Genomic DNA, 23,020 nt, shown 5'->3' with positions numbered 1-23,020 from the left:
ATGCAGGGGTGTGTGTGTGTGTGTGTGCATTTACACCTTTGTGCTCATTTGATGTTACTATAGGATGAATACTGTCTATACTGTGTGTGTGTGTTTTACCTTGGTGTCACCTCCTGGCTCCCGGAGGGCCCGCTCTCCACAGAACTGACCCTCAAAGCCCTCGCTGCAGTTGCAGTAGAAGGCTCCGAACGTGTTCACGCACAGCCCTCCGTTCTCACACTCCTCCCTCTCACACTCGTTCACGTCCTCGTCACATCTGCGCGGGCACGGAGAGGGGACAAGGAGGAGAGAGAGACACGGAGGGGGAGGAGGAGGAAGCGGAGGAGGAAGGGGAGGAGGAGAGGCGGAGTACGTGGAGACGTTAGCATGTTCACTGCATATTTCGCAAATTGCTGACTCCCTCCACCATGCCCAGCTCGTCCATGATCCTACTTATTCGAGGATTTATACTACAGTGTGCGCAATATACATTGTTATTGTACATCAGTATGCTTCGCAAGCTGCTCCAAAAGGCAGTGAATTTCCCTTCAGTAAAATGTGAAACAAAAAGTAAAACAGGAGTATCCGACCGAATTATAGAAACAGACCGAATAACAAAAAGCGGGGTGAGTGAGCACGGGAAATGGAACAGAGACTGAAATTGAATCCAGGCTGAAGCGTGTTCAGACGACCTTCTCTGTTGGAGTCCCCGACTCACCCTGAACAAGTCAGAGACTGGCTTCAACAAACACAAGCTGTAGCTGTCCTGCAGTTCAGACTGAGAGGGAAGACATGCAGACAGATAACTCTCTTTTCTTCTCTCCTCCTCTGTCCTTCTCTGGCAACACACACACACACACAAGTGGGTACACACCCGACCCACATTCCAAACCTGGCACCCCGCTGGGATGGAGGAAGCGAACACGCCGCATTTTCCTTTCAATTATTTCCTCACGCTGACAGGTTTTTAAAGCGTCGTACAAAATTGGTGAAAGGAAATGGAAGAAAACAGCTGTTGCAGAAGAAATTACTTACCGATAATCAATAATTCATTATTTTTTGTTTCCTTTGTAATTGATTAAACCTTAATGTCACTTATAACGCCTAATGCATGTTTTTCACAATCTTTTTTATATTTCTTCTTTAAGATCATGTTGATGCTGTTATTCGTTTTTTCATTGATCTGCGAAAGGTTTGAGTTTATAATTCGCTGAACAAGCACCACTGGGTGAGTGCGGCGAAACAATAAACTGTAATACCTAGTTGATGAAGTGCAGAAGACAATCTCCGGGTCGTAATTCAATTGACAACGCTGATGTGTCGCACATGGCTCGAACACACGCACGCAGACAGCCACAAACACATACACACACACGTTCTTCCTCAAGGTTGGGCGGGGGAGAGAGGAGGAGGGTTGGGGGATTCTACTCACATGAGTCCGACCAGGCCTCTGGGACAACCACAGAGGAAGGTGCTGCCCACAGACTTACAATCCCCTGCGTTCTGACAGGGGTTAGGGATGCATGATGTCAGCTCCACCTCACAGCGCCCCCCAGTGAAGCCTGTGCTGCAACTGCATCCGAAACCTACAGTCACATACAGCCGGGTTGAAAAGCTAGGTCACGCACGATCCATACATACATACTTACACACATGCACAAACCTAACCTTCGATTAGGTCAATGAAAAACAGATACAAACACACAAAACACACCCCCAGAGGGCAGGCTGTTGCAGATGGCTCCGTTCAAGCAGGGCTGGTTGACACAGGGGTCGGGGTAGAGGACGCAGCCCAGCTTCACCTCACTCAGGCCGGCTATCTCAGCGTAACGGCTCCTCTTGTTCTGGAGGGGCAGCTCGTTCCCATTCAGTACCAAAGAACTCAGACAGCCCTGGAAGCCATCCTGGGCCCTTGGCGGGACCCTAGTCCCCCCTGCCCGCTCCCCGGGCCCCGGCCCCTGACCCTGGCTCTCCGCCTGGCTGCCGGGGGGCCTGACCTGGGCCCCAAAGAAAAAGGAGGAGTCTGAGGCCAGGGGCCACAGGCGTATGGGGGCCCTCGCAGCCCTCCGGCGCTCCACATAGCTGTCGTCCAATGAGAGCAGGGTGTAGTTCTGAGTCAGCTCCAGTGCCACGGCATGCCAGCGTCCATCGCTGATTGGTCGGCCCGAGATACCCATGATGCCTAGGGTGTTGTCGCAGTCCTGCTGGAACCACAGGCGCCCCCCTTCAATCTGTTGATGACACAGAATAATACGTTGTTTGTGCGTTTTTTTTTGTGTGTGAATGTGTGGTTTGGGTTGATGTGCGGGTGCGTGTGCTAGAATTTGTGTGCCTCTGTGTCCATACGTGTGTGTTGAATGTGTGTGTTTGTGTACGTCTCTGTCGTGTGTGTCATGTGTTGACATTTATGTCCATGTGTGCCTGACTGAGTATGCATTTCAGTTGTGTGTGTGTGTGTGTGTTTGCGTCTGTGTGTGTGCATGTTTGTGTCCCTGCGTGTGTATGTATGTCTGCTTGTATCCAGGCGTGTGTATGTTTGTGTCTGCATGTGTCCATGCATGTGTATGTTTGTGTCTACATGTGTCCATGCGTGCGTCCGTGTCCAGTACCTTGAGCATGGTGCAGGGGTTAGCCCGTGTGAACATGATGACTCCCCTGCTCTGCAGCGTTCTGATCCTCAGCCCCAGCCTAATCTCTCCATCCTGGATGCTGTCAGTCACCCTGTACTTTATGTAGCTGTTCCCCGCAAAATTCAGAGACGTCTGACCTGAAAACACACACACACAAACAAAACAAAACACATTGGTGCCGACCTTGGTTATAAAGAAAGACCAAGAACGTTCTCTGAAGACTGTGTAGTAAAATATCCAGTGTTTCACCTGCACACTCTTCCAGCCTGTTGGGTAGACACTGGCAGACAGAGGGCGCCGTGGGGCCGGAGCGAACACACTGCATGTCCCCTGGACAGGACTGGCCCTCACACTTCTCCAGAGGGGTGGGGCAGGCGCCACCTGTAGGAGGGAACAGAACATGACGTCCTGTTACCTGCTGACAGGGTTAGCTGGGATAATTGTGACTACTGGGGAAGGAGGAGGTTGAAACCTAAACTCGATTTGCATGTGTCTGTGTGTGCTTTTACAGTTGTGGGTCTGTGTGTGTGTGTGTGTGTGTGTGTGTATGTATTTGTGTGTACATACTACATAGGTCTGTGTACATGATGTACAAATCAAATCAAATTGATTTGTATAGCCCTTTTTACATGCAAGCATGTCACAGAGGGCTTCACATACGCCCATAGAACTGCCCCTCAACCAGCCTAAACCCTCAAGGGCACATGTGTGTGTGTGAAATATATATATATATAAACATATGTGGTTGTGATCTATACAGGTGTGAGTGTATGTGTGTATATAAGTGTGGTGTATATGCATATTTGTGTGCATGTGTGTATGTCTATAGGTGCGTGTGTGTGCACTGTATGTGTGTATAGGTGTGTGTTCACCAGGGCAGGAGCAGGTCTCTGTACGTGTGAAGCGCGGCGTCACCAGGCTCAGTCGGTCTGTGTTGTAGGGATTCGCCGGGCGCGCCTCCACCACCATCCTCGCCTCGCACAGCTGCTCCCCGCAGTCCAGCTCCCCAGAGCAGCCCGTCCCCACCACCTCCGCCCCCGCCAGCGCCCCCCGAAGGGCCCCCCGCCCCCGGGCCAACCGCAGCCTTTGCGCCACCTCCTCCGGGGAGTAGAAACCCCCAGCGTCCCCCTCCACCTCCGCCCCCAGCTCCGGTCGATCCACAGCCACCAGCAGGTCCAGGTCGGGGGTGCCCGACACGGGCTGGAGCCCCAGGACGTGAAGGGGGTCCTGTTGGCCCGGGGACCAGCCCAGCAGGGAGCGCAGGGTGCGTTGGACCTCGTCCAGGTGGCGGCTGAGCAGCTCCTCGGGGGTTAGGGCGGGGAAGCGGAGCACCACGGCGCCGCGCAGGAGCTCGTCCGTCACCTGCTCCACCCGCAGCCGCACCTCAGCGATGACGGAGAAGCGGCCGTCGCTCACCGTGGCGTTCAGCTGGTAGCTGAGGGGAGACAACAGTTCCTCTCTATGTAACAGACAGGCTTTTAGGGGAGGGGTCTTCAAAATAATTAATTATTTGGGATGATCAATAATGCATGAGGTATGTATATTTAGTGTGTGTGTGTGTGTATACCCTCCAGGCTCCAGTCCAGCCATGGCCACTATGCTGCCATCCTGCCTGTTGACTTTGAACATGCTCTTGGGCAGGGGTTTCTGGGTAAACGAGAGCACGTCGGTGACATCACGGTCCGTGGCGGAGATCCGGCCGATTGGACCACCCGGGAAGACGTCCGTTGCCATGACGATGAACACCTCTAGCGGGTAGACGGTGGGCTTGTATTGGCTGTCCCCGATCACCCTGACAAACACCCAGGACGATGAGGAGAGGCGGGGCTTACCAGAGTCCCTGGCCTGGAAGAGAGCACACAAACAACAACAAACAAACAATTGATTTACAATAATAACGTTTTCACTTTGCACAGGCTTTTATCCGAAGCAAAGAGTACCGGGACGAACTCTTGACCTGCAGTCGAGTGCTCTAACCACTAAGCTAACCCCCCACCCCCCTCCTGTTTATCATGTATCATTCCTGACGTCAACAGCAGAACAGAAGGGACTCGGACCTGGACCTCCAGGGTAAACTCTCTGGTGGCGTCGGGTCCAAACACACGGTTGGCGCGCAGCTCCCCCGTCTGGTCCACGGAGAAAGTGTTCCCCTCGTTGCCCGATATGATGCGGAACTCGAACGGGGGGCCGTTCTTTGGCGAGTCCTTATCGGCGACGGACAGCTTGAGCAGGGTGGATCCTGCCGGCTGGTTGAGCTGGAGGGGGGAGGGGCAAGAAGGGGAGTTAGGGAGGGGATGAGGAGGGGAGGAGAGGGACAGGCGAGTGGATTTTATCACCCCAGCGCAAACCACAGACGAGAGTCCAGCCTCCAAGAGGTGTGGGTGAGAGTCGCTCTCAGGCAAAGACTAAACACTTGACTTCAATGTGCTATGCTGTGTCTTTCGGTGAGCAGGTGTGAGCCCAATGGAAAGAGTGACTCGCGAAGGTGGAATTTAAGTCACAGTTTGTCTTGTTTTCTATCCTCTGAATGCAGCCCTAGGGCTTAAACCAGCCCCTTCGTCTGCCAATCTTCGGAATTATATGTGTAACCCAGGGTCCTGTTCCATAAAGCGAGTTTCCCGAACAAGCCAGGCTTATTTTGATCAGTCAGACTCATTTTTCAGTTGAATTGGTTCCATTCAGCAAACTCAACATAGAGTTTCCATGGCAACTTTTGCTGGGAAGCTAACGTGGTAGGTTATCTGGGGCAGGTTAACTGTCCAAGCTGGCTAAGCCTGAGTTGTTGCTTTCTAAGATATATTTTGAGAGGCGTTTCTGTCTTTATAATTTTTGATATTGACAGTATAGTCTGACAGGATAGACAGGAGAGAGGGAGAGGGGAAGACATGCAGAAAAGGGCCTGGGCCGGATTTGAACCCAGGTCCCATAATAAGGCGTCAGCCTATGCGATACTTATCGGCTGAGCGCCTCCCTAAGTTGTTGCTCAACACAATCCCCAATTTTCTTAGCATCAGGAACCGAACCCGGGTCTGTCAGTGGTTGTCACAGCGAGACAGGGTGACCCCTACCTGGATGTTGGCGGTGGCGTTGGGCGGCGAGAAGACAGGAGGGTTGTCATTGACGTCCGACACGTTGATGTTGACGGTGACGGTGGAGGACATGGCAGGGGATCCGCTGTCAAACGCCTGGACCGAGAGAGAGTACTTCGACACCTATACACACACACACACACACTAGTAAACTTCCTGCTGAAAAAATAACACATTTACATTTCGTCATTTAGCAGGCGCTCTTTTCCAGAGCGACTTACAGTAAGTACAGGGACATTCCCCGAGGCAAGTAGGGTGAAGTGCCTTGCCCAACATCAATTGCACGACCGGGAATTGAACCGGCAAGCTTATGATTAATAGCCCGATTCCCTAACCGCTCAGCCATCTGACCCCCTAAACACATACATTTGTTACATCCTGACTGGAGCACAGTAACAGGCTATTTTCTGGCCTTCTGAATACCTTTGGCAAAAATGTTAAATTGATGCTAAATGCTGCAGCACGATTAGAACCGGAACCAGAAAAAGCAAGTGCATTAAACCTACTCTCGCTTCTCTACACTGGCTTCCTATCCTAGCCAGGGTCGACTTCAAAGTTGTACTCCTAACGTGCAAATCACTTCATGGATTAGTACAGCCCCTATCTCTCAGATCTCCTCGCACCCTATAACCAAACAAGGAAATTACGATCCCAAGACGCTGGATATCTGGTGGTTCCTAACATCAAGAAGGAAACAGCGGGGGGGAGGGGGGGGGGGGAGGGCGTTCTCCTTTAGACCTCTTCCCCTCTGGAACAGAATTCCTGCTTCAATCAGAGAGGCTGACACGATCTCAACATTTAAAGCTAGATTAAAAACCTTTTTATTCTTTTCTCACGGCTGCTGAAGTATGTGACTTGAGTGTAGCATGGTTGTGTGGTGCCCAGTGCTTGTGTTGCACAGCAGGTTACTGCATCGTCTGTTTGTGTTGTACTGCATCCTATGACATGACAAACGAAGCCAAGTTGAACTCGAGTGTTACTTGTGTGTGGCATGCTGTGTACATTTGTGTAGCATGGATGTTGAGGTGAGCTTTGTGTTTTGCTAGATGAAAAAGATGGGGGGGCGGGGCGTACGTTTATAGAGCTTCGATCCTCTGGAACACACTGCTTCAAATCAGGGAGGTTGGGGAGGGAACATTAAACATTAACATAAAATAAATCTTCTTTTTAGTCAGCCCTGTGGCTGAACTGCTGCGCTAGTTCACACTTAAGTGGTGGGAACCTTCCCCTTACTGTTTTTGCTCATTCCCCGCTCTACCTGGTCTGGGGGGTGGAGTTGACATCTGCTTGAGCCTAGCTTAGGGGCAGTTCTATGGGCATATGTGACGCCCTCTGTGACATTGCTTTCTATAAAGGGCTAAAAAGGGTTAAACAAATAGAATTTGATTGGACTTCAGGGCACTCTGCATTTCAAAACTTGTTTGGAATTACTACAGTATACAGTATATCCAACTACATATCCTGTTCTGTGGTTTAAGGAAAATGTGGTTTTTAGCAGTAAGTTAGTTGTGAGTTGTAGTATTTGTTAATTAAGAGTAAATTCATCTAATAAAGCCATGAGTTCTGTTTGGGGGTGTTCCCCTACCAGTTCCCGATCCATACGCTTGTTGACTTTGAGCAGGCCTGTCAGCGGATCAATCCAGAACTGGTTTCCACGGTCACCCTTCAGGATAGAGTAGGTGATGCGGCCATTGACCTGGCTGTCCAAATCCTCAGCCAGCAACTAGAGGAACACAAGAGAACTAGCCTAGTCACATTTACACTTACACACACACAACCCGCAATTGAGACACTAGATATCAGTAATAATCCTACTGGCGGTTACCCTGGTAATGGTTTGTCCGACGGATGCATCCTCGCCGACAAGGACATTGTAGATGTCCTGACTGAAAGTCGGGGCGTTGTCGTTGACGTCCATAAGCTCAATGGTTACCATGGTAGCAGCGCTGAGGGGAGGGGCTCCGCCGTCCAAGGCCTCCACAGTCAGGAAGTAGTCTTTACACACCTCAAAGTCCAGATCATCAGCTATGGAGATGGAGCCTGCACACACACACACGGGAAGTGGGTTGTACATAGTTACGGTCAACTGCTCATTTACAGAAAGATGCAAACATTGACACACTGATTGTGTGATATACACACAAACACACACACACAAACACACACACACCCACCCAGGGTCCGGTCGATGGTAAACTTCCCCAGCTCGTTCCCGGAGCGTACACTGTAGCTGATCTCCGCGTTGGGCCCCATATCAGCACTGCTGGCAGTCACCCTCAACACCTCGGTTCCCACAGCGACGTCCTCGGGCACGGTGACGGCGTAGTCCCTCCTCAGGAAGACGGGGGCGTTGTCGTTGACGTCCAGCACCACCACGGTCAGCTCTGTCTGGGAGGACAGTGCCCCCTGCCGGCCCCCCCGGTCCGCCGCTTGGATCCTGACCCGGTAGGAGTCGCGGGCCTCGCGGTCCAGAGGTTTCTCCAGGACCAACACACCCGACACGGGGTCGATGGAGAAGAAGCCGTCGGCCGAGTCCAGCAGGGTGTAGAGCACCATGCGGTTCAGGTCTGTGGGAGGGAAGCGTGCACACACGCACGCACGCACACACACGCATACACACACATGTATGCACACATGTACAGACGCACACACAGACGCACACAAACATTCATGCACACACATCCCCACCCATCCACATATATAGAGGGCACACGATTAGGTGTACTTTATGTGATCACTTTCACCTGCTAAACAGAGCACGTGTGCAATGCAGAACACGTAACCCATCGTCATCATCATTCTTTTCTCGATGCCCCTAGCGCACCTTGGTCAGGGTCGTTAGCTTGCAGTCTGGTCAAGAGAGCTTTAGGGGCGGCATTCTCGTAAACCGTGGCCAGGTATTGGCTGGAAGAAAATAGGGGGGCGTTGTCGTTGATGTCCAAAAGCTTGACGGAAATCTCTGAACGACAGAAGAGCCCGCCTCCATCGGTTGCCTGGGCAATAAGCTTGTAGCTGGCTGTCTTTTCACGGTCCATGAGAGAGGCTGTCCTTAACTCACCTGGGTTCACACACACACACGCACACACACAACATCAAAACAAACTGGGTCAATCAACATCAGGTGTGCTTTATGGCGCCTGATCAGTGAAGTGTGATGCGACATATTCCTCTGTGTGTGTCTGCGTGTGTCTGCGTGTGTCTGCGTGTGTCTGCGTGTGTCAGCGTGTGTCTGCGTGTGTCTGTGTGTGTCTGTGTGTGTTTGTGCGTTTACCCGTATTGGCGTCCATAAAGAAGTCTTCCACTCCTATCCCAAACAGTGAGTACTGGATCTCAGCACTAGATCCAGAATCAGCATCTGTAGCCCCCACTGTCAAGATGCCCTTATTAGGAGGAGTATCTTCAGGGAAGGACATGCTGTACACTGCCTGGCACACACACACAGACACACATTGTTATGCCATATGGCATGCCAAGAAGAAACTATTAAATTAAACACGTACCACTGCCCTGTACTGGGCAGATTCCCTCTGGCGTAAACATGCAGTTGGCAGAGCCACTGCCTAGCCTTGACCCTGCTTCAGGCATCTCCATCCAGCACACTCAATTGAGCCCCTAACACTGTGAAAAACGGCCCCAGGTCTAGTCCACCACTCACACCCCCAAATGAAGCCTTTGTCGGCAAAAGAAACCTTTTTTATTTACCAATGTATCCCAAAGGCTTTCCTCCAGACCTCCCCGTACCTGCCTGTCATTTTGAAAATGTTATTCTGTTTTTGCTGCTTTGCTTAATCACTTCTCTCTCCCTCTCCCTCTCCCTCTCCCTCTCCCTCTCCCTCTCCCTCTCCCTCTCCCTCTCCCTCTCCCTCTCCCTCTCCCTATCTTTCACCTCCTATATTTCTGTCCCTCATTCTCCCCCTCTCATGTCTCTCTATGTCATCTTCTCTCCATGCCCTTACTCTCTACTCTCTCTCGATCTCTCTCTTATTCCCCCTCTCTCTTACTCTATCTCTCTCTCTCATTCCCTCCATCTTTCTCTCTCTTCTGGTGCTGATCTCATGCTAATTGTGCACGTCGCCTCTGTCAGCCCAGACCAAACCCTGACCCCTGACCTGGTTACAGACGGGGCTGTTGTCGTTGGCGTCCATGATGGTGACCTCCACAGCGGTGCGAGTGACGTACAGGCCGTCGCTGGCGGTGATGTTGAGCAGGTACCAGTCCTGCTGTTCTCTGTCCAGCTGGCCGTTCACAAACACCTTCCACTCCCCCAGGACGGGGGCCAGGGCAAACACGCCCCGCGGGTTACCCCCTGGAGGGAGGGGAGAGGGGAGACGGGAGAGAGAGAGAGAGAGAGAGAGAGAGAGAGACTTTGACTTGACAAAAACATATTTATTGGGAAGTCAAAACTGCCAGCTATCCCCCAGTTACATCACAACAGAGAGAAAGCGAGAGGGGACGGAAGGTTCATCGCCTCATCGTATCAAAAAGTGTGATGTCAAGTTGATCTGTCACAAACACCTGTCAATTCTAGACTGCTCGATACCACGTCTCGCCAGTGATGTGACAGTTGAACGTATCTCACCAGTGATGTGATAGCTGACCAGTCGACTCTGCTCCGAGCTGTCTCCATCCTTTGTGCTCAGAACAGTCACCACCTCCCCGACTGGGTCGCTCTCCCGCACCGCGCCCCGGTAGAACTCCCTCTCGAAGCGCGGGGGGTTGTCGTTGACGTCCGCCACAGTGACAGTAACCACGGCGCTGGAGGAGAGAGAGAACAGCTCGCCCAGGTCGGACGCCACCACCACGAAGGTGTAGCTGGGGCAGGCCTCGTGATCCAGGGGGCCCGTGGTGGTGATCCAGCCCGTCTTGCTGTCGATGGCAAACACAGCGCCCGTGTCGGTGGAGCGGGTCGGGCTGGAGCCGGCGGCCGAGTCTACTGAGGCCCAGTCGGCTCTGGAGTCCTGCTTCTGGTTGAGCGACGGTCCGATGCTGTATGTGACCTGGTCGGGTCGTATGGCGTGGTCAGAGAGAAAATAGAGCATGTAGACTGTCTCACGTCAATCAAACTAAGAATATTAATGATAACCAATTATAATCGAAATAACAAATCATTTGTGCGAGGTGGCCGCAGACCTGTCCGTTGGAGCCCCAGTCTGGGTCCAGCGCCCGAACCTGCACGACCCTGGTGCCCACCGGCATGCCCTCCATCACCATGGCAACGTAGGAGCTGGTCTCAAAGGACGGCTTGTTATCATTCACATCCAGGATCTGAAGTCAGACAGTACCGAGATCAACTGAGCCTCTGGGCCTCGTGTACGTACATTTGCAAACGTAGTGTTATTAGCGCCGCCATGGCCAACCCGCAGATTGCGCACGCTGTGATACTTCACTTTACAGCGGATTTACGAAACCTGCAGTACATCAGGTAATCAGCGCCTTTCTCCGCCCAACATACCGTAAATTGCGAGCATTTAAACGCGCAATTGAATGGGCCTCCTTCTCTCTTTCTATCATGGATATTGAAAGCGCAACTTGCCTGTTCTCGCTCGTGTGGCAGGAAATCTGCGATTTTTCCCAAGTGTGCCATGTTTGTAAATAGCCTGCATCGTTAAATCAGTTTTTGCGAACAATTAACGCCTGGAAACAATCGCAAACGGCTTGATAAATGAGGCCCTCAGTGTCTAAAATTAGATGTCTAAATAGGTATTTTACAAGGGAGTATTCTACATTGAACTGTATCATATCATATCAGCTTTTATTGTAATATATTGGACTATCTGGTGAATTCGTAACTACAGGTCCGGAATTGCTGATGAGATTTGGGATGTAAAAGAGCCAGCTCTGATTGGTTCATAAGAGGAAAAGAGCTCAGTAGCCCTGAACAAGCTCTGATTGCTTCATCAAAGGAGATGACAGACCTAACCTTCAAGTAACGCTGGTGGATGAATGTGGAAGATTCATGAAAATATACATAACACGTTTGGTATTCATTCTTCATTATGTTCATCAATCATTAACACAAGCTACTCCTGTGTATGTACAAATGTTTTCAACTATTTATAGAACTAACTTCTACTGTCTGACTGTGTGTCCTTCACTTGTGTGGAATGTTTGGATGAATGGCTTTTATGCGTTTGTTTATCCACTTCAGGACATGGTCAATAGTTAATTTAGGTTCTGTCTAACCTTGGCTCACTGTAGGTGGTGGCCCCAGAGAAAATAGAGATCCTATCTGGGTCCATGCCAGATGAGTTATCGACTTGTTCCTCTGTATTGAAATTCCTTGACTATCCTTTTACTATAAAGATGTTATCTGGCTTATTGAGAGATAATTTGCTAAAAACCACCATGAGTCTCTTCTCTGGCTATTTATTTGATTCCGTATAAATGAATCCTTTTAGATAAATGTACATCAAAAACCTTAGTTTGATGTTTTCTCTTTTAATTCATTTCATTTCTTTCTTTCTTTCTTTCTTTCTTTCTTTCTTTCTTTCTTTCTTTCTTATTTCTTTGACAATCTGATTTCCCAGAGAAGGTGCACTCACAACCTGAGGGGGGCTGTAAGACATCACACCGACCTTGACCTCCACGTCCACCGTGGAGATGGCCTCGATCAGGTCCCGGCGTGTGGTGGCCATCACCTTGAAGCGGAAGATGCTGACCACCTCGTAGTCCAGTGCCACGACCAGGCGGATGAGGCCCGTCTCGCGATCCACCAGGAACGTCCCCCCCAAGTTGCTCTCAGGAGTCTCCCCCCCAACCCCACTGAAGGCCCCCGTCTGACCAGGCCCCAGGTAGACGGAGCCCAGGGCTGTGCCCACGGGAGTGTCCTCAGGGATGGTGAAGGAGTACTGGGGCTGGGTGAAGGAGGGCACGAAGGCATCCGGAGGCAGGACATGGATGAAGGCCGACACCAGGGAGTGTTTGATGGGCGTGCCGCGGTCCGTGGCTTTGACGAAGAAGGACAGGATGGTGCCCTGGAGGTGGTCTACACTACCCTTGGTCACCATCCACCCGCTGTCTGGCTCCACCTAGTGGTGTTGGACATCAGACAAATATCCTTGCATTATACATTCAAAATGTCCCAATTAAACATGTATTTGTTTTTCAATTTCACGAAATGAAATTTAAAAACAAATACATGTTTCTATATAGTTTAGCACCTATAGGGACCATTAGATACATTAATAACAGAAAACCAGTAACAGAGAGACAAGTCCGGTGTCAATAAAGTTTGATTCAAACCTCCAGGACGTCAACTAGGGGCAGGCGCGCCTCACTGTAGAGGGAGTAGCTGACCCTTCCATTGGGCCCGGCATCCAGGTCCGTGGCCTGGATCTGGGTGACTAGCGAGCCCTTGGCCACATCCGACTTGATGCTCATTCGGTACTCCACCGCCCGGAAACGTGGAGCGTTGTCGTTCTCATCAGCCAGGACGACACGCACGGTACAGAAGGAGGCACGACCTGGAAAAAAAGAGAGAAGTTCACATGCACTGTTCTGTTCTTTTTCTTCTTCTTTTTTTTTTTTAAGGAAGTCAATGAAGAATTGGTGACTTTATGATTTCTGGGAGAGCACTAAAATATTCTAAGCCACCTATCTCTTCATGCTGCTCAGAAGCACAGAGCTATTACAGCTCCGCTTACACCTCCAAATCCCCTTTAAGACCAGGATTTAAAACTCACTGAACGTGAATCCACCTAATCTGCCTCTCATTCACACCGAAGGTAGACGCCGACATGCGGCGTCTACCTTCAGTGGCGGTGAGCTTACCTCCACCGTCTAGAGCCATGACGGTCAGAACTACGTCCTTGTTAAGCGGGTTCTCCCGGTCCAGTTTCTGGGCGGTGGTGATAAGTCCTTCTGGGTTGATTCTGAACTGAGTCTTTCCGAGGTCGTTGATGAAGGAGTAGGCGATCTGACCGAATAAGCCCAAGTCTTCGTCTGTGGCTTGCACCTGAAGTTGAGCGGTGAACAGCACTGTTTTCATCACAACAAATCTACAAAGGTTGCATTATGTGTAGAATTTGGTTGATGTAGCAGAATATGGTCTTGCTATGGAGTGTTTTTCCTGGTTGGCCTAGGTTTCCTACCTGTATGACCTTTGACCCGGCAGGGGCGTTCTCTCTGACCTCAGCCAGGTAGAACCGCTGGCTGAACACAGGGCTGTACAGGTTGGCGCCCAACACGCGCACGTTTACCTGGGAACCAACAAACGCATCAACACTACCATAATCACTGTTACATCACTGTCCTCCTGACTCTACTACACCAACACCCATTGTCAGCACCAACACAAGCATTTTCATCACCAACACCATCAGTTTCATTATCACTATTGTCCCTATCTCCACCATCATCATCAATCTTCAGTATTTACATCCTTCACAATCATTTACATGTATTCATTCAGCAAATGCTTTTATCTAAAGTGACTGACAAACTGTCATCATCATCAGCAGAAGAAACGCTTCTTTGTCCATCCGCATGACACACTCATGCATGCATGCAGATGTCACACACACCACACGTGTGTTCTCTACATTGTCCTTCCTCCAAGGGTAGGTAGGAGCAGTGGTCATGTGCTCCCCACATGCCTGGACAGGAGAGTAATCTGTCCGCATGTTGTTATTTGGGTTCTTTGCGGCACGGGGTCCCATGTGAGCACAGGGAGAACATGCAAACCCCACACAGAAAAGCCCGGGAGATAGCCCACCTGAGCACCGAACAGTGCTCCAAGCAGGAATCGAACCCAGAACCTTCTTGCTGTGAGGTGACAGTGCAAGGCCACACTTATAATAATCATCATTCACCCTTATAATCATCCTCATCTTCACTATTGTCACTGGTGATGTGTGAGGCAGCCTACCTGTGCCGTGTTGGTGAAGACCCCGTCCGACACCGACACGTTGAGGCGGTAAGATCCCTTTGTGCCCTGCCTGCGCTGGTTGGACAGAGTGATCACCCCCGTTTCGGCATCCATCCCAAACGTCATCCTCTCGTCTCCAGATAGGATGCTGTACCTACAGCCAGACAAACAGGAAAGGTGAAGGAGGAGATTTCTGGTCCACAGACAGGGACCGCAAGGCCCTACGAAGTGTGGTCCGTTCTGCTGAGTTCATCATCAATGAGAAGCTCCCAGCCCTACAGGACACCTACCACACACGTTGCCTAAGGAAAGCCGGCAGGATTCTAAGAGACTGTTCCCACCCATCCTTCAGTCTCTTTACCCCGTTGCCTTCTGGCAGGCGTTACCGCAGCATCCGGTCGCGCACACGCAGACTGGACAACAGTTTCTACCCAAGGGCCATCAGGATTCTGAATGGACACTGATATAGACATTGATTTACTGCACACTAGTCACTTATACACTGTCACTTTCAGCTACTGGTTGCACTATCAGTAACATTGCACTACTGTACCTTGCCACCAGGCTCCTGTATGGTCATTGACTTGGTCACTGATCTGCAAATTTGCACTATTGTACTGTACTCCACTTAGATTAGAATAGGTTATAGGGTTGAAACAGGTTTCATGTGCATTTAGGGTTAGTATAGAGTACTATTTATTGTTAACTGTAATTTAGGAAGTTTTAGTATTAGGGTTAGTATAGTAGATTATTTATTGCTATCTGTTTATTTAGTAAGTTTCACTTATTTAAGCTCAGCATAGATGTAAACTATGTTCCGTGTACTTATATGTTATGTTATGCCAGGTGCTTGCGTTGTCTTGTCTTAAGAATTTCAGTGTCCAGTCTAACCCTGTGTTGTTCTGTGTACCTGACAAATAAAATACTTGGTCTTGAAATTCTTAACACTAGAACCAGCAACATTCACCAATATCCCCTAGAACCACCAAGAGGGTCATCTTTACACCCTGCCGCAACAGTCCCAGCCATCACAAAGATGAAGAACATGTCATGAAGAAGTACAATTGATTAATTTAGCTCCAGTAATAGGATATGCCATCTCCCTATCATGTCAATATCTATTTATCACTATTTATCTATTTATCAATCTATATATTTATCTATCATATCTAGCTTCTTGACCTGCTTATCAAAAGACAACAATGGGCGTTGCTAAGCAACCAGACGTGGTGCGAATGTTGAGCACAACGTTATTCAGCGGTTTCAATGAGGGGTCAAAATGACTCAATGGGTGGACTAATGTACAGTACCAGTCAAAAGTGTGGACACATTTTCCCAAATGATCAAAACAATTAATAATTATAAAAATAAATTCTACATTCTCAACAATTTACTAGATGATTAAGAAACCCATTTTAGGAAAATTCATAAACTGAGGAAGGTTTAAACAAAGTTACATGCATAAAAAAATGCCATGGTGGGATAGTGTCCCCGTGGCATTGGTTCTATAATGTTATGAACAGTGAGGGGAGCCAGTGGAGAAACTAGCTTGTCCTTTCGCTCACCTCAGTTTGTCGGTGTCACAGATATCTGCGTCCGATGCCTGAACGCAGGTCACAAAGTGCCTCCGGGGGGCCAGCTCGCTTACGTACGCCTCATACGTCCCCTGGCTGAAAACGGGCGGGTTGTCATTGGTGTCGGTGACCATCACCGTGAAGGTGACGTCGCTGCTGAGGGGGGGCTCCCCTTGGTCGGTTGCCCGGATGATGAAGTTGTAACGTTGGGTGATCTCGTAGTCCAGCATGCGCGCGGTGAGGACCAAGCCACTGCTGCTGTCCACGTGGAAGTAGTCGGTGCTGTTGAAGACATCTGAGAGGATCTGGTAGCTCACCTCTGCGTTCCTTTCAGAGTCCTGGTCCAGAGCTAGCACCTGGACACCCGGGAGGGACATCAGATCAGGGTTGGACTGAGGTTAGATTAGGACTAGACTAGGGTTAGATTGGGTTAGACCAGGATTAGATTTGGGTTAGTAGATAGGATTAGACTTGAATTAGATTTGAGTTCTACAAAGATTAGATTTGGGTTAGCAGACTAGGGTTAGATTAAGATTAGACTAAAATTAGATTTAGATTAAACCAGGATTACATTTGGGTAAATAGACTACGGTTAGACTTGGATTAGATTTGAGTTTGACAAAGATTAGATTTGGGTTAGCAGACTAGGGTTTGATTGAGAGTAGACAAAAATTAAATTTGGATTAAACCAGGATTACATTTGGGTAAATAGACTACGGTTAGTCTAGGATTAGATTTGGGTTAGCAGACCAATTTAGGACTAGAGAGCAAAGGACAGGATATGTTGGGATGGCTAACAAGATTAGGTATGAATTCAGTTGGACCACATTCAGTTAGGATGTAACATTAATAAACACAAATATTGTATGCTTGCACACACATGCATGCACTCAACTCTCTCCCTCTATCTCTCTCTCTCACACACACACACACACACACACACACCTGCAGCACAGCTGTTCCAATCATGGAGTTCTCGGCCAGCGTGGCAGCGTACGCGGCGTTCTGGAACAGCGGTGGGTTGTCGTTGACGTCCAGCACGGCTATGTCCACGTCCACTTCCGACCGAGCCCCTGTCAGAGTGTCCGTTGCTTTCACCGTCAGCCGGTAGTACTGCGTGTTCTCGTAGTCCAGCGGGTACACCACGCGGATGACCCCTGTGTCGAAGCCGATGTCGAACTGCAGCGACGGGTCGCCCTCCATGATGGTGTAGATGACCGTCTGGCCCTCGGGGCTGGTGGCATTGATGCAGAGGACGGCCGCCCCCAATGCCACGTCTTCCCTGACCGTGATGCCGTAGAAGGGCTTGTCGAAGACGGGCATGGCCTTGTTGACGATAGTAATGGGCACCTCCACCTCGCTGGATAGGGAGGGGGAGCCTCCATCCCGGGCCACCACCACCACCTTGTACTCGGCGTTGGATAGGTCCACCTCGAATGACCTCCTCAGGCTTAGCTGACCGGTCTGGAGGTTCACCTATGTGTGGGAGGGGCTAAAATATTAGATGGCGTATCACTGCACAAAAGTCTTGGGTGCATAAGATTCCTTAATGATAAATGTCTTAAATTAAAAAAGATTGTCGTAGAAAATGCTTGGTTAATGTTTTCATTGCATTGTTTCTATACTTTAAGTTTTTTAAATAATTATTTGTGCCCAAGACTTTTGCAGAGTACTGCAGTTTTTTTTATGAGATGCAATGAGATACAACATTTCAGAATATTATTATGATCAGATCAGAAGGCCACAGCATTCTTTATGAACCATTTACTGGAGAGTAACTCCCCACACCCCCACCACACACACACACAGAAGTCCTGCCCCTTTAAAACCAAGACTCGGCTACCTCAAAATTCTTGTGTTCCTCCTTGAGGCTGTAGGTCACCGCCCCGTTGAGGCCTGCATCCTTGTCTGTGGCCGTTACCCTGAAGATGGCCGAGCCTGGGTCCGCCTCCACCTGCACCGCAGCGTAGTACGGCAGGTTGACAAACTCCGGGGAGCTGTCATTCACATCCTCCACCTGTAGAGGGAGACAAACGTTAGAGAGCGAGAGAGCGAGAGAGCGAGAGAGCGAGAGAGAGCGAGAGAGAGCGAGAGAGCGAGAGAGAGAGAGAGAGAGAGAGAGAGAGAGAGAGAGAGAGAGAGTAAGTGAAGACTTACATTTACATGTATGCATTTAGCAGACGCTTTTATCCAAAGCGACTTCCAAGATAGAGCTTTACAAAAGTGCATAGGTCACTGATCATTACAACGAGATAGCCCCAAACATTGAGGGTAGCCAAAACATGAAGCATACATTGTGAAAAACCAAATGAGTCCCAAAGGGAAGAACCATACGAGCATAAGACTTGAGGAGAGTTGAGAGGGTGAGTGCTAAGAGACTTCCAATTTAATTCCTCTGAGATACACACATAAACACTGCACACACACACACACCTCCCAAAACTGACACGTCGTTCCGTACCTGCACCTGTACAGTAACCCTAGCAACCCTGAGGCGGTCGTACTCGCGGCTGGCCTCGACCACCAGCTCATAGCTCTCCTGCTCCTCGCGGTTGAAGGGAACCCCCGCCGTCAGGACCACGCCAGACGTGGGTCGGACCACGAATCGACCGCCGGCGTTGAGCAGCACGTACTTCAGCGGCTCATTGAGGCGGTGTCCGATGGCGTTGACCACGGTGACCACGGTTACGTTGGAGCTGTTCTCTGGGATGGAGGCGGTGTAGAAGGGACGGGTGAAGAGCAGGCCGCTGTCCATGGCCTCTCGGACCAACACGGTGACCAGCGCTGTGCTGGAGAAACGCCCGTCCCACACCTGGAGAGCACACGGCAACGTCACACAGCTATTCTGGTCACTATCTTCTGTCTGTCTGTCGTCTGTCTGTCTGTCACAGCCTTCTTTCAGTCTGTCACAAACGTTTGTCTGTCTGTCCATCCATCAGAACCTTCTGTTTGTCCATCACAATGTTCTGTCTGTCTGTCCATCACAATGTTCTGTCTGTCTGTCCATCACAACCTTCTGTCTGTCTGTCATAACCTTCTACATGTCTGTCCACCCATCCCATCTGTCTGTCACAATCCTCTATGCCAGTCAACATCAGCTGTACATATATTCATATGTAGGAGTACTATAGAGAAGAAGTCTTGTGATGTGGACCCACAGATGGATGCATTGCCCAGTCTGGAGTGCACCTACAGTGCAGAGAAAAAGCTTCATTCATCAAATGGAAGCGTTAAACCGGCCAAACGGTCACCTTGACGTTGAAGCGGTAGCGGTCCTTGAGGAGGTTGCGGTTGGTGAGGGTCAGGATGCCGCTGGAGCGGCCCATGGAGAAGTGCTCCTGGTTGCTGTCTGCCAGCGAGTACACAAGCCGAGAGCTGGCCCCCAGGTCAGGGTTGACCCCGGGGTCGGAGGTCAGGTCGGGGTCGGAGGCCTGGAGTCTCAGAACCTCCACCCCCAGGTAGGTGGGCAGCAGTAGGACTGTCTCGTAGGCCTCCTGGAAGAACTTGGGAGGAGAGTCGTTGATGTTCAGCACCTGGACGAGTGACAGAGGGATAAGAACTGTTCTGGTTAGATCCCAGTTTGCGTGACGATAGAAATGTTGTTCCGTGAACCGACTGATCAACAGAAGGTGAAGTAAATGTGAATAATGTAAACAACATTGACAAGGCCATGATTGTGGTAAATCCAGTTTTTTACAGCAATGTAGACAACTGCGTACATGTGTGCATGTGTGTGTGCCAGTGGCAATTTCTTTAAGACTGCAAGGGAAGCTCAGCTTTCCCATTTCCAAAAATTCATGGTCAAATATTTAGTATTGTTTTAACATTTTAATTGCGTTAAAACATGTTCATATCGAAGACGAGTTTGTTCAGAGTCAGCTACATATATTAGCAGGTCGACAAACTGATTTCCTTCTCATACATCCCCGTAGTGCCACACTGCATTTCCCTGTTGAAGCTCAGCTTCCATGGACTTCAATGGGGCTGCATTGAACAGTTTTTTTCAGTGCTTCGAAACTATACGTTCATTGGATAAATGCTGCGATTATGTCCCGCCCTGGACGCTCAGTGTCTCTGGGTGTGATTGGGGGAGTGGGCTGGCCTGGACGCTGGGCTTCCACGTTGATGATTGGAGGGTCTGTCAAAAGACTGCATCTCCTTTTGATTGACAGTAATTTTGTACTATAAAAAGCCATCAAAGCTATTCAAGCTCAGTCCCATCGCTGATTTTGCAACTGTAGTTGAAAGACAAACTGCAGCAACCTATTTCTTGGTATTTGCTTAGTGAAATTGCTTACCAATTTTCATTACCACATTTCATTTTACACCACGTTCCTTGTTTCAGTTTAACCCAATTTCCACATTTCCTCCTTTGAGATTATTATTGTTTTGTTAGATCCTTCGTTCATTCATTCATTCATTCATTCAGTAGGTTAGGCTAGTGTCGTAGGGGTGAACTAGCCAGTGAACTAGCCAAATAAATGGAACGTTTTTACATCCTGTAGGCCGAAAATGAGCATCCCCTCTTTGAAAGACCAGCAGCCGCCACTGGTGCGTGCGTACCTTAATGAACACCTCCGCAGGGCTGTCCGCAGTCCTCTGTGGTTGCCCGCTGTCCCTCACGTGGACCCTGAAGGAGAACTGGGAGAAGGTCTCGTAGTCCAGAGAAGAGATGGTTCTGCCGGAACACGCACAGTCACCGACCCCAATCCAACACATGGATTTACCCACTGCTAAAATAAACGCACATCTCCAAAATGGCGGTCTGCTCTGGCCCCTCCCCCTACCTGATGGAGCCGGTCCCGGAGTCCACGCTGAAAAAGAGGCGAGCGGTTTCCTCGATGATCTGGAAGACCAGCAGGGCGTTGTGGTTGCGGTCGCGGTCGGAGGCCTGGATGACCAGAGGGTTGCCTTCCTCCCCCAGGACCACACTGTTGACAGGGGCAGCCTCGCTTATCACACCCACGTACCTGCAGGGAGAGGAGGAGCCACTGAAAGACAACGGCGCAAAGTCGCAAAGACAAACACTCAAACGCTAACAGGGAGGTAGAATGAGAGCCGTCTCAGTTAATTCTACAAGAGAAATTGTCATTTGTCCAATGTATTTAAGCTTGTAGAGCGAACCACATTCATGAAACGACAACCTGTCATTCGAAAGTAAATACAGTAATCGATAATCAATTCTTTTTGTGTTATTGTGAAACAAAAACCTTTTCATATTAGACTGAATACAAACACCCCTGAGATTGAGGTTTGAAACCTAGCCCTGACCAGAGTTCAGAATTTCCTGGGATGGTAGAAGGGGTCCAGGTTACCTGGTCTGCTGGAAAACAGGTGGGCTGTCATTCTGGTCTGCCACCTGGACGCTGATACTGGCACTGGCCTCCATCCCTGCCATGCTCCGGGCCCGCACCACCAGAGAGTAGGATGCAGCCCGCTGGCACACACACACATACATGCACACACACATACACAAACACACACACACATACATGTGAACACATATACATACACACAAACACGCATATACACACACATACAAGAACACACACACACACGTGACTTTGTATAAAAGCAGGGGTAGAGCGATGAATGCAGAGGCTATGTCGAGCATTAAATATGAATTAACTATACTTTCCTGTTGTACAGTCTACTCTCCAGTTTGAATTAAACAGTCATCTTCATTCATGTCCACGCTGCCAGATGTCTTTAAGTTGCCTATTTTAATTAGCCTGTTCATCATTTTTCCAATTACACGTTCACATCTAAATTTCTAAATCTCTTTCCTCGGAAAATGAATCTCATCAATTATGTCCCGTGCGTTTTGCAATTACACTTGTCATTTGTGGACTTTTTGTTTGGTTCATGATTTGCTTCCTAATTTACATGTACATAAATAATCAAAACTTTAATGTGGAAAATCCTGTGATCTCTGAACAAGCAGAGTGGATTTAGAAGTGAAACAGGGTTGGTGATTTCTTGAATTAGATTCCGGAATCTTCTTATAACTCAGAGTATTAGTGGCCAGTAGATTTGTCACTTGGAGTACATTTGTCTAATCACACTCATAATCTAACTATAAGCTAAGATCAATATATATCAATATATATAATAAAAAGGAATAAAGTAGACACACCTCAAAGTCAAGTATTTTGCGTGTGGTGATGACACCGGTGTGGCGGTTGATCGTGAACTGGCGTTCCTCGTTGCCCCCTGTGATGTCATACACCAACGCTGAGCGGCTGAGGGCAGTGATGGTGGTCACGTATGTTCCTGGAGCCAAGTTCTCCATCACCTTCAACATGACATTTCATGATGATATATTATGAAACCAGGTCATACTATACTGTAGACAGCACATGCATGTAGTATGCATTATCCAATCGTTTATACCACCCATCCATCCATCCATTTATCCATTTATCCATCTACCATCCATTCAACCATCCATCTAATAATTTAACCATCCATCTATCCATCTATCCATCCATCCTTTTATCCCTCCCTTCATCCCCTCACCTCGGCCTGGTACTCTCTCTGGGTGAACTTGGGCAGGGAGAGGTCAGAGAGCATGAGGGAGACGCGCACCGTGGAGGTGGCTGATAGCGGGGGGGTGCCGGCATCGCTGACACACACGGTGAGGATGTAGTAACCCACGGAGCTCAGGTCCAGGTCCCGGGCTATGGAGATGAGGCCCGTGGTGTTGTCTATGCCAAACACACCGCCAGAGTTCCCTGAGGGGTGGAGGGGAGGGGGAGGGGAGGGGGGGGGGGGGAAATCAGACAGAGAGTCAGTGAGAGAGAGAGTTAGAGAGCACGTGTCGGAGAGATCGGCAGGCAGGCAGGCGGGCGGGCGGACGGACAGACAATCAGACTGACAGGC

At 49.5% G+C, this 23,020-nt stretch overlaps 1 protein-coding gene across 1 annotated transcript in view; it reads right to left on the bottom strand.

The window, feature by feature from the left end:
- LOC124465884 (protocadherin Fat 3) overlaps nt 1–23,020 on the bottom strand; it is a 49,622-nt gene that overhangs the window by 6,807 nt on the left and 19,795 nt on the right. Inside the window, exons 14-45 of the mRNA XM_047017520.1 lie at nt 22,658–22,872; nt 22,275–22,433; nt 21,454–21,575; nt 20,926–21,108; nt 20,702–20,816; nt 19,390–19,671; nt 18,600–18,950; nt 17,982–18,155; nt 17,084–17,614; nt 16,130–16,494; nt 14,565–14,718; nt 13,789–13,896; nt 13,469–13,652; nt 12,941–13,161; nt 12,274–12,726; nt 10,829–10,963; nt 10,278–10,695; nt 9,808–10,004; nt 8,970–9,123; nt 8,523–8,756; nt 7,873–8,265; nt 7,524–7,738; nt 7,284–7,421; nt 5,678–5,821; nt 4,667–4,864; nt 4,177–4,454; nt 3,482–4,044; nt 2,859–2,990; nt 2,589–2,746; nt 1,694–2,210; nt 1,412–1,565; nt 100–256 (exon numbers count right to left, since the gene is read on the bottom strand). Coding sequence (XP_046873476.1) covers nt 100–256; nt 1,412–1,565; nt 1,694–2,210; nt 2,589–2,746; nt 2,859–2,990; nt 3,482–4,044; nt 4,177–4,454; nt 4,667–4,864; nt 5,678–5,821; nt 7,284–7,421; nt 7,524–7,738; nt 7,873–8,265; nt 8,523–8,756; nt 8,970–9,123; nt 9,808–10,004; nt 10,278–10,695; nt 10,829–10,963; nt 12,274–12,726; nt 12,941–13,161; nt 13,469–13,652; nt 13,789–13,896; nt 14,565–14,718; nt 16,130–16,494; nt 17,084–17,614; nt 17,982–18,155; nt 18,600–18,950; nt 19,390–19,671; nt 20,702–20,816; nt 20,926–21,108; nt 21,454–21,575; nt 22,275–22,433; nt 22,658–22,872 — 7,802 coding nt within the window. The remainder of the gene's footprint in view (nt 1–99; nt 257–1,411; nt 1,566–1,693; nt 2,211–2,588; nt 2,747–2,858; nt 2,991–3,481; nt 4,045–4,176; nt 4,455–4,666; nt 4,865–5,677; nt 5,822–7,283; nt 7,422–7,523; nt 7,739–7,872; nt 8,266–8,522; nt 8,757–8,969; nt 9,124–9,807; nt 10,005–10,277; nt 10,696–10,828; nt 10,964–12,273; nt 12,727–12,940; nt 13,162–13,468; nt 13,653–13,788; nt 13,897–14,564; nt 14,719–16,129; nt 16,495–17,083; nt 17,615–17,981; nt 18,156–18,599; nt 18,951–19,389; nt 19,672–20,701; nt 20,817–20,925; nt 21,109–21,453; nt 21,576–22,274; nt 22,434–22,657; nt 22,873–23,020) is intronic.

Source organism: Hypomesus transpacificus, unplaced genomic scaffold (genome assembly GCF_021917145.1).
Source record: "Hypomesus transpacificus isolate Combined female unplaced genomic scaffold, fHypTra1 scaffold_61, whole genome shotgun sequence".
NCBI lineage: Eukaryota > Metazoa > Chordata > Actinopteri > Osmeriformes > Osmeridae > Hypomesus > Hypomesus transpacificus.
This window is presented reverse-complemented; position numbering and strand designations above follow the sequence as displayed.